At 46.7% G+C, this 11060-nt stretch overlaps 1 protein-coding gene across 12 annotated transcripts in view; it reads left to right on the forward strand.

The window, feature by feature from the left end:
* Nucleotides 1–1027: 1027 nt before the first annotated feature.
* Nucleotides 1028–11060, forward strand: part of LOC129393076 (serine/arginine-rich splicing factor 11) — a 60296-nt gene continuing 50263 nt past the window's right edge. For all 12 annotated transcript variants that reach the window (XR_010109036.1, XR_010109034.1, XR_010109037.1 and 9 more), the window contains exons 1-2: nucleotides 1028–1716; nucleotides 4726–4861. Coding sequence is in view for 7 of the 12 variants with exons in the window: in XM_063593969.1 (XP_063450039.1) it covers nucleotides 1162–1716; nucleotides 4726–4861 (691 nt within the window). In the remaining 5 variants the exon portion in view is untranslated. The remainder of the gene's footprint in view (nucleotides 1717–4725; nucleotides 4862–11060) is intronic.

Genomic DNA, 11060 nt, shown 5'->3' on the forward strand with positions numbered 1-11060 from the left:
TCATCTCTCATCTTATACAAAAATCTACTCAAGATGGATTAAGAACTTAAATCTAATTCCTGAAGTATAAAAATTCTAGAAGATAACACTGGATAAACCCTTCTAGACATTGACATATGCAAGGATTTCATGACCAAGAACCCAAATGCAAATGCAATAAAAACAAAGATAAATAGCTGGGACTTAATTAAACTAAACAGCTTTTGCATGGCAAAGGGAACAGTCAGCAGAGTAAATAGACAACTCACAGAGTAGGACTCCTGAACCTGACCCTGACCCCAGACCCCAACCCCTGACCCTGACCCCCTAACCCCTGACCCTAACCCTTAACCCTTAACCGTAACCCCTAAGCCTAACCCTTAACCACAATCCTCACCCTCACACTAATCCAACCCTAACCCCTTATCTCTAACCCCTACCCTCTCTTAACCCCTAACTCTAAACGTTGACTCTTAACTCCTAACTCTGACCCCAACCCCTATCTCCAACCCCTAACCCTAAACTTAACCCCTAACCCCTAACCCTAACACCAACCTTAACCCTAGGTTCGTTACTACGTTTGTATTGACTATGTCAATGTTGATTATTATGATCTCTGTCTTAGGACTGCATGGCAGCAAGGGGATTGCGGATCTTATATTAATATTTTTGTATTGAGGCAGTGCATTAGCATTACAGGTGCTTGTTACATGAGCAATGGGGGTGTCATATTTTGGGTGTCATGTCTGCATTAGGAATGCTGCATTTGTCTTCCGAGGCTGCGGTGTGGATCTCGCACTGCGGCCGCCTCGCCTTGGCTGGGGAGAACCTCGGTAGGCAGGATTCAGAGGGGCTTTTGGTTTCCCGTTTTCCACACTGAACCCTTCTAACTGGTCTCTGACCCTCATTATTCAGGGCTGCAAACGGGAAGGATTTTATTCACCGTCTATGCGGCCCCGAGTTGTCCCAAAGCGAGGCAGTGCCCCGAAGGTCTGTGCTGAGGAGAACGCTACTCTGCCTTCGCGGTGTCCCCCGGGTCTGTGCTGAGCAGAACGCAGCTCCGCCCTCGCGGTGCCCCCGGCCCGCCTGGGTCTGTGCTGAGGAGAACACTGCTCCGCCTTCGCTGTATCTCCGAAGTCTGTGCAGAGAACTCAGCTCCGACCTGGCGATGCTCTCCTGGCGATGTCTGTGCTGGGAAGAACGCAGCTCCGCCCTCGCAAGGGCTCACAGCGCCGGCGCAGGCGCAGAGAGGCCCACAGCGCCGGCGCAGGCGCAGAGAGGCCCACAGCGCCGGCGCAGGCGCAGAGAGGCCCACAGCGCCGGCGCAGGCGCAGAGAGGCCCACAGCGCCGGCGCAGGCGCAGAGAGGCCCACAGCGCCGGCGCAGGCGCAGAGAGGCCCACAGCGCCGGCGCAGGCGCAGAGAGGCCCACAGCGCCGGCGCAGGCGCAGAGAGGCCCACAGCGCCGGCGCAGGCGCAGAGAGGCCCACAGCGCCGGCGCAGGCGCAGAGAGGCCCACAGCGCCGGCGCAGGCGCAGAGAGGCCCACAGCGCCGGCGCAGGCGCAGAGAGGACCACAGCGCCGGCGCAGGCGCAGAGAGGACCACAGCGCCGGCGCAGGCGCAGAGAGGACCACAGCGCCGGCGCAGGCGCAGAGAGGACCACAGCGCCGGCGCAGGCGCAGAGAGGACCACAGCGCCGGCGCAGGCGCAGAGAGGCAGAAGGCCCATGAGGGGAAGGTGAGACACCTGGGGCAAAGAAAAAAAAAAAAAATGCGCCGCGAAGCAGTGTCTGGGTCATCCACGGACGAAAGTTTTTTCCCATCAGCCCTTGCGCTGGGCCCCAGGGACCCTGGCATCCCTGGTTCGCGCCCATGGTGTGCCTCGGGCGACTAGGCGTACCCCAACTCGGACAGAAGCCCCATGAGTGGAAGTTGAAGTTTGTGGGAAGAGAGGTGAGGCACCAGGGGCAGAAAAAAAAAAAAAAAAAAAGAGGACCGCGCTTCAGAGAAGCGGGGCCTGGGTCCACCACGGATGAAAGTGCCTTCCCATCAGGCCCTATGCTCTGCCCGGTGGACCCTGGCGACCCTGGTTTGGACCCAGGGTGCGCCTCGGGACCGCTTGGGGTACCACAAAGCGAACAAAAGGTCCATGAGGGGAAGGTGAGGCACCTGAGGCAGAGAAAAAAAAAAAACTTCGCCACAGAGAAGCACGGCCTGGGTGCCCCACGGACGAAAGTGTCTTCCCATCAGTCCCTGCACTGGGACCAGGGACCCTGGTGTCCCTGGTTCGAGCTCAGGGTGTGCTTCGGCCGCTAATTGCACCCCAAGGGGGGCTTTCGGCGCACAAAGCCCATGAGGGGAAGGTGAAATCTGAGGGAGGAGAGGTGAGGCAACTGTCACAGAAAAAAAAAAAAAAACTGTGCCGCAGAGAAGCGGGGCCTGGGTCCCCCACGGACGAAAGTGTCTTCCCATCAGCCCCTGAGCTGGGCCCAGGGGACCCTGGCATCCCTGGTTCAAGACCAGGGTGCGCTTCGGGCCTCTTGGGGTACCCCATGGCGGGCAGAAAGCCTATGAGGGAAAGGTGAGGTTTGAGGGAGGAGAGGTAAGGCACCTGTGGCAGAAAAGAAAAAAATAAAACCGCGCCACAGAGAAGCAGGGCCTGGGTACCCCACGGAAGAAAGTGCCTTCTCATCAGCCCCTGCACTGGGCCCCAGGGACCCTGGCATCCCTGGCTGGAATCCAGGGTGCGCCTCTGGCCTGCTAGGGGTAACCCAAAGCAGACAGAAGGCCCATGAGGGGAAGGTGAGTCACCTGGGGCAAACAAAAAAAAAAAAAAAACGCGCTGCGGAGAAGCGGGGCCTGGGACCCCCACGGGTGAAAGTGTCTTCCCATCAACCCTTGCGCTGGGCCCCGGGGACCCTGGCGACCCTTATTCGAGCCCAGCGTGTGCCTGGGGCCGCTAGGGGTACCCCAAAGCGGGCAGAAGTCCCATGAGGGGAAGGTGACCCACCTGGGGCAGAGGAAAAAAAAAAAAACGCGCCTCAGAGAAACGGGGCCTGGGTCCCCCACGGAAGCAAGTGTCTCCCCATCAGCCCTTGCGCTGCACCCCGGGGACCCTGGCATCCCTGCTTCGAGCCCAGGGTATGCCTCGGGCCGCTAGGGGTACCCCAAGGTGGACAGAAGGCCCATGAGGGGAAGGTGAGGCACCTGGGGCAGAGAAAAAAAACACTGCGCCGCCGAGAAGTGAGGACTGGGTCCCCCACGGACGAAAGTGTATTCCCATGAACCCTTGCGCTGAGCCCCAGGGACTCTGGCACCCCTGGTTCGAGTCCAGTGTGTGCCTAGGGCGGCTAGGGGTACCCCAAGTCGGACAGAAGTCCCATGAGGGGAAGTGAGGTTTCAGGGAGTAGAGGTGAGGCACCTGTGGCAGGTGCCCATCTGTAAACTGTTTATCCATGTCAGCCCTGATGTCCACCAGGGGCTGGATGTCCCCCTGGGGCTAGATGTTCGCCTGGAGCCTGGTGTCTACCTGGGGCCTGATATCCAGGAGAGGCTTAGTTATCCACCTATGGCCATCTGGAGCCAGATGCCCGCCTGAGGTCTGGTGTACACCTAAGGCCTGATATCTACCTGGGGCTTGGGTGTTCATGTGGGGCCTGATGTCTACCTAAGACCATGTGTTCACCTGGAGCCTGGGTGACCATCTGGGTTATGATGTTCAGCTGGGGCCCAGAGTTCAGCTGGGGACTGGGTCAACCTTCTGCTTGTTGCATACCTGGGGACTAGGTACCCACCTAGGCTCCGGTGTTCACTGGAGCCTGATGTCTACCTGGGGCCTTGTATTTACCTAGGACCAATGCATCCACCTGGGGTCTGAGTGCCCTCATGGAGCCTGGAGTTTTCCTGGGGCCTGGGGTTTGCCTTAGGCTTAAGTGTACATCTGTGGCCTCATGTCCACCTTGGGATGGATGTCCACCTGGGGATGGATATTCAGTAGGGGTCTGAGTGTCCACTTGGCTTGTGATGTCTACCTGGGGCCTGGTGTTCATCTGAGGTTTGATATCCACCTGGGGCCTGGACATTTGCCTGGAACCTGATGTACAGCTGGTGCCCGAAGTTCATCTATGCCTGGTGTCCCCCTGGGGCCAGGTAGTCAACACGGGGTCTGAAGACCTTCTAGAGTTCAGTGTTCACCTGTGGCCTGAAGTCCACCTAGGGCTTGGGTGTCCAAATAGGGCCTGGTGTCAGCTTGAGGTTTGTGTATTTACCTAGGGCCTGGTTGTCCACTTGGGGCTTGATTTTTTACTTGGTTTTTGTGTTAATTTGGGGTCTAGTGTCCACCTGGGGCCTAGGTATCCACCTAGGGACTATTGTCCAGCTGGAGACTAATGACTACCTATGGCCTGGTAATCACCTAAGGCTTTGTTTCACTTAGGTACTTGGTGCCAAACTGTTGCCTGCTGTTCACCTGGGGTATGGTGTCCTCCTGGGGTCTGGATGTCAGCCTGGGGCTTGTTGTATGCCTGTATCTTAGATATCCAGATAGGGGTCTATTTTCTGCTTAGGTGCAGCAGTCCATCTGGTGCTTGAGTGTCAACCTAAGGCCTGATGTCTATGTTGGACCTTGGGTTCACCTGAGGCCTGATATCCACCTGGGGCCTCAATGTCCAAATGGGGCCTGATGCCCATCTGGGCCCTTGGTGTCCACCTGCAGCATGGATGTCCACTGGTACTTTATGTCCACCAGGAGCCTAATGTCCACCTAAAACCTGGTGTTCACCTTGGATCTGATGTTCAGCTGAAGACCGGAATTCCACCTGGAGCCGAGGAATCCACCCAGGGACTGGTGTTGAACTGGGGCCTGATGACCACCCGGGGACAAGGTACACATCAGGCTTGATGTCCACCTGTCACCAGATGTCCACCTGAGTCCTGATGTCCATCTTGATCTTGGGTGTCCACATTAGGCCTGATGTCCAGCTGGGGCCTGGGTACCCACTGGGGGCTTCCTGTTAACCTGGGGACTGGTGTCATTCTGGGTCCTAATGACCACCTGGGTTGTATTATTCACCTAGGGTCTGGTGTCCACTTGGGGCTTGAGTGTAACCTTGGACATGGCAGCCACACAGGACTTGGGTATCAAACTGGCCCCTTGGTGTCCAGTTAAGACATCATGTGAACCTGGCGCCTGAGTGTCCACATGGGGCCAAGTGACTACTGGGGGCCTGAATGTCAACCTAGAATCTGAGGTTTACTAGATTACTTAGTTCCGGAACCTCTGAGGATACCAAAATCTATTAATGTTCAAGTCCCTTACATAAAATGGTGTAGTATGTGCCTATAACCTATGTACATCCTCCCATATACTTTAAATCATCTGTAGATTACTTATAATACCTAATACAATGTAAGTGCTGTGTAAGTAGTTATTATACTGCATTGATAAGGTAATCATGACAAGAAACTCTAAACTCTACTATGGAAAGCTACACAGAGTCAACCTGTTTCTAACAATGGGTTTCTGTTACCTTCTTACCAAGCTCTAATTCTTGATAAAGTCTGCTTATTTTCCCCAAATGACTTTTAGATAAAATCTTTATTTTCAGTTTGCATAAAAGTTAGTGCTTATTCTGTGAATCTGACCCATACCATTATTTTCTTTTTGATCTGGGTCTCTGGCATTGGGGCGATTTGTAAAACTATATTAAAGTATTTGGGGGTAATTTACTAAACAGGTCATAGTTGTCCAAAAGAAATATTGAAGTATCCTGAGAGTTCAAATGTGATCAGTGGTTATTGTGCTTAAAACAATTACATAATAACATCATCCCCATGTTTTCAAAGTAGTATTGAATTAGGCTATTTTGGTCCTTATAGTAGGCATGGGTTTTCATACCTTTCTGATAAATCTGACTGATGATAGGACTTGGACTAATATGTTGGTGTTAAATATTATTTGAATCTGGTAAGAAAGAAAAATATATTGTATGCTTTTATTATAAATAGCAAATATCAGTTTATTTCATCATAGCCAGTTTTGCCATTTTATAGACAAAAACTTGATACTTTTGAGAGTTTAATTAAACATGATTCAGCTTTTCAGAGGAAGAAAGAAAAACTAAAGATCACAGAGAAAGCTTTTATACAAATTGTAGTTATAAAAATGTTAATGTTTCTTGCTTCTAACTTTCTTTACAATAAAGATTTTATTGTTTGGGTAAAGATGGAACATTCATTGTAAAAAAATTTAAATACCTAAAAAATACAAAGAAGAAAGTTGAAAAGTAATCATCTCACTATTGTGATATACAAGTAGGGGCTGGGCATGGTGGCTCATGCCTGTAATCCCAGCACTTTGGGAGGCTGAGGCAGGTGGATCCCTTGAGGCCAGGAGTTCAAGACCACCCTAGCCAACATGGTGAAATCCAGTCTCTACTGAAAATTCAAAAACTAGCCAGGCGTTGTGGCGCACCCCATAATCCCAGCTACTCAGGAGGCTAAGGCATGAGAATCGCTTGAAAGCTGGGAGGCGGAGGTTGCGGTGAGCCGAGATCACGCCACTGCACTCCAGCCCAGGCAACAGAGCAAGACTGTATACACACACACACACACGCACATGCACACGCACACACACACACATTCATACACACACACACAAGTAGGTAAATTTTATTCCAGGGATCTCTCTATGCCAGTGCTACTTGGTAGTATGTTGAATGGCAGCCTCAGCCTCAGCTGGGAGCTTGTTAGAAATGCAAATTCTTGACCAACCCAGATCTACTGAATCGGAATCTCTAAGGGAGGGGGTCCAGCAAGCTGTTTTTAATAAGCCCTTCAGGTGATTCTTATACTGTACAGCCATACCGCAGGGATATTGTGGGCTTAGTTCCATATCACTGCAGTAAACTGAATATCACAATAGAGTGAGTCACACACATTTTTTTGTTTCCCATTGCATATAAAAGTTATGCGTTTTGGCCGGGTGTGATGTGACAGGCCTGTAGTCCCAGCTACTTGGGAGGATCACTTGAGCTCAGGAGTTTGAGGCTGCAGTGAGTCATGATTGCACCACTGCACTCCAGCCTGGATGACAGCATGAGACCCCATTTCTTAAAAAAAAAAAAAAAAAAAAAAAAAAAAAAAAAAAAAAAAGCTGTGTTTATACTATACTGTAGTCTATAAAATGTGTAATAGAATTGTCTAAAAAACATACATACCTTAATTAAAAATATTTATTGCTAAAAAATGCTAACGATCATCTCAGCTTTCAGCAAGTCATAATCTTTTTGCTGGTAGAGGGTCTTGCCACAATGTTGATGGGTGCTGACCAATCAGGGTAGCAGTTACTGAAGGTTGGGGTGGCTATCGCAATTTCATAAGATAATAATGAAGTTTGCTGCATTAGTTGACTCTCCCTTTCATAAAAGATGTCTCTATAGCACATGATGCTATTTGATAGCATTTTACCCACAGTATGACTTCTTTCAAAATTGGAGTCAGTCCTCTCAAACCCTGCTTTATCAATTAAGCTTCTGTCATATTTTAAATCCTTTGTTGTCATTTTGACAGTGTTCATAGCATCTTCACCAGGAGTAGATTCCATCTCAAGAAACCACGTTCTTTTCCCGTCCATAAGAAACAACTTCTCATTAGTTAAAGTTTTCTTATGAGATTGCAGGAATTGAGTCACATCTTCAGACTCCCCTTCTAATTCTAGTTCTCTTACTGTTTCCACCATATCTGCAGTTATTTCCTCCATTGAAGTCTGAAATCCCTCAAAGTCATCTGTGAGGGCTGGAATCATCTTTCAAACTCCTATTCATGTTGATACTTTGATCTCCCATGAATCACGAATGTTCTTAATGGCATCTAGAATGATGAATCCTTTCCAGAAGGTTTTCAATTTACTTTGCCTAGATCCATCAGAGGAATCACTATCTATGGTAGCTATAGCCTTATGAAATATATTTCTTAAATAAGACTTAAAAGTCAAAGTTACTCCTTGATCAGTGGGCTGCAGAATGGATGTTGTGTTAGCAGGCATGAAAACAACATTAATCTCCTTGTACATCTCCATCACAGCTCTTGGGTGATCAGGTGCGTTGTCAATGAGCAATAATATTTTGAAGGAATCTTTTTTTTTCTAAGCAGTAGATCTCAATGGTGGGCTTAAAATAAACCATGCTGTAAACAGATGTGCTGTCATCTAGGCTTTATTATTTATAGAAAACAGGCAGAGGAGATATAGCATAATTCTTAATGGCCCTAGAATTTTCAGGATGGTAAATGATTATTGGCTTCAACTTGAAGTCACCAGCTGCTTTAGCCTCTAACAAGAGAGTCAGCCTGTCCTTTGAATCTTTGGAGCCAGGCATTGACTTCTCTATACCTATGAAAGTCCTAAATGGCATCTTCTTCCAAAAGGAGGCCATTTCATCTCCATTAAAAATCTGTTGCTGGCCGGGCTCGGTGGCTCATGCCTGTAATCTCAGCACTTTGGGAGGCCGAGATGGGCAGATCACGAGTTCAGGAGTTCAAGACCAGCCTGGCCAACATAGTGAAACCCCATCTCTACTAAAAATACCAAAAATTAGCCTGGCTTGGTGGTGGGAGCCTGTAATCCCAGTTACTTGGGAGGCTGAGGCAGGAGAATGGCTTGAACCCGGGAGGCAGAGGTGGCAGTGAGCTGAGATTGCACATTGCACTCCAGCCTGGGTGACAGAGTGAGACTCCATCTCAAAATAAATAAATAAATAAATAAAAAATAAGTCTGTTGCTTAGTGTAGCTACTTTCATGAATGATGTTAGCTACATCTTCTAGGTAGTTTACTACAGCTTCTATATCAGCATTTGCTGCTTTCCCTTGCACTTTTATGTTATGGAGATGACTTCTTTCTTTAAATCTTGTGAACCAACCTCTGCTACCTTCCAACTTTTCTTCTCTAGCTTCCTCACCTCTCTCAGCCTTCATAGAACTGAAGAGAGTTAGGGTTGCTCTGAATTAGGCTTTGGCTTAAGGGAACATTGTGGCTTGTTTGATCATCTATCCAGACCACTTCATATCAGCAATAAGGCTGTTTTATTATCATTTGTGTGTTTACTGGAGTAGCACTTTTAATTTCCTTCAAGAACTTTTCCTTTGCATTCACAACTTAGCTAACTGGCTCAAGAGACCTAACTTTTGGCGTATCTTGGCTTTCAACATAACTTCCTCACTAAGCATAATCATTTCTAGCTCTTGATTTAAAGTGAGAAACAGGTGACTGTTCCTTTCACTTGAACACTTAGAGGCCATTGTAGGATATTAATTGGCCTAGTTTCATGTTGATCATATTCTTTATGTTGTCATGGTTCTGTCATAATTCTTTTAGTTCTATGTTTTAATAGTTTTGGTGCTCATTACCAGTACTGTTGCTTCTCCATTCCCAAGTTAGTCCATCTCCTGATTGAATTTCATTGTCAGGCAGTCTTTTCAAGTTACAGGTACTGCATGCATTCTTTGGGTTCTTATACACTTCATTAATTCAAAATATTTGTCTTTTTTTATATTACTTGAAGGATTACTTGGCTAGGTATAAAATTTATCAGTCACACTTTTTTCCCCCTCAACTTTGTAAATGTTGTTCCATAATCTCCTAGTGTTTGATTGGCTAGATTTCTTTGTCCAATGTTTTCTCCTTTTATTAGGAAGAATTTGTGAGTATTATAGTCTCTGAGTTTCAATGCTTGCTGTTTTCTTTAATGTTTGAGAATGTCTGTCTATTGCTTTCGTTCCTGAAAAATAACTTGTTTGGGAACACTTTCATTAGAACTTTGTGGTCACTGTTTTATTATTTTGGGACATCTAGTGTTACTGTAGAAAAGTCTGATTTTTCTCCCTCCCTCCTTGAGGGCACTTTTTTTTTTAATCTAAAATGCCTGAGAGTTTTCTTCTTTATTTTTGAAATTCAGTAATATAAGCAAGGTATATCTAAGTGTCACTTATAATCATTTTTCCCTAAATTATAATATGCCCTTAGTTCTTCTAAGAACATTTTCCTTGTTTATTACCATGAATACTTTTTTTTGGTCAAATTATTAGATCCTCTACTTCATGACACCAGTTTTTTTAATACTGAATTTTCTTTTGTTCTTCGTATGTATTCTAATTGCTTTGATTTGTCTTTTACCTTTGCATTTACTGTGATCATCTGAAGCCTTTCTTTTTGTCAATAATTCTGTTTTCTCCAGTGTCTGTCCTGTTTTTGATATTTTAAATGAATTAATTGGTTAAGTCATTGTGTTATATAGGCTCCAAGTTTCTTTAGCACTACAAACTGCATTTTCATCTTATTCTGCTTCTTCTTGCTTTTGAGCTTGTTTATTATAAGGTTGTATTGTTTTCAAGTTCTTCATTATGATGAAGTTGTTGAGAATTTTCTTTAGTTTTTATTGGGTTATGTATCCTTCCAGAATGGGTTCTTTGCCACTTGTGTGCCCTATTCATTTCTTCATTTTGTGTTCTTTCTTGCTTTTTATTCCCTGTATGTGTGTGTTTCTTTTTGTCAGGCTGTAATACATATGCATACATGTTTCTTCTTGATATGGGAGAACTTCTATGTGGTGCTGATGGGAAATATTTTTAATACTCCACTCTCCTTAACCAAGTTTGTTTTTCTCCTGAGCCCTAGTTTGAAAGCTGTATATTGTTGGAGTGGAGGGAAAGAGAAGGGAAAAGTGGTGATTCAGAGAGCCAAATGGGGCAATGTAGCTTTTAGGCTCTGCTCTCTTGAAGTACCAAGTATTTCACTCTTGGGTCTGACCAGCTGCTTATGTATAAAATTCCTTTGCCTTGTATGGGGACATCATTCGACCTCAGACCTCTCATTTCTCTTTGTTCTGAGCCCTAGAATGTGACCTGACCTTCTCCTTCCCAAAGCATGGAGATGGTTAAAACTCACTCTTGACATTTTTCTATTGACTTTTCCCTGTGTTGCTTATTCATTCCTTGGCTCTACTTTTTGCCATTTTGGAGTGTATTTCTGGTAAGTGTTTAGCATTTTGTAAACTATTTCCCTACAACCTCTTATTGGAGGTAGGGGT

This window comes from Pan paniscus, chromosome 11, assembly GCF_029289425.2.
Source record: "Pan paniscus chromosome 11, NHGRI_mPanPan1-v2.0_pri, whole genome shotgun sequence".
In the NCBI taxonomy this organism is placed as follows: domain Eukaryota; kingdom Metazoa; phylum Chordata; class Mammalia; order Primates; family Hominidae; genus Pan; species Pan paniscus.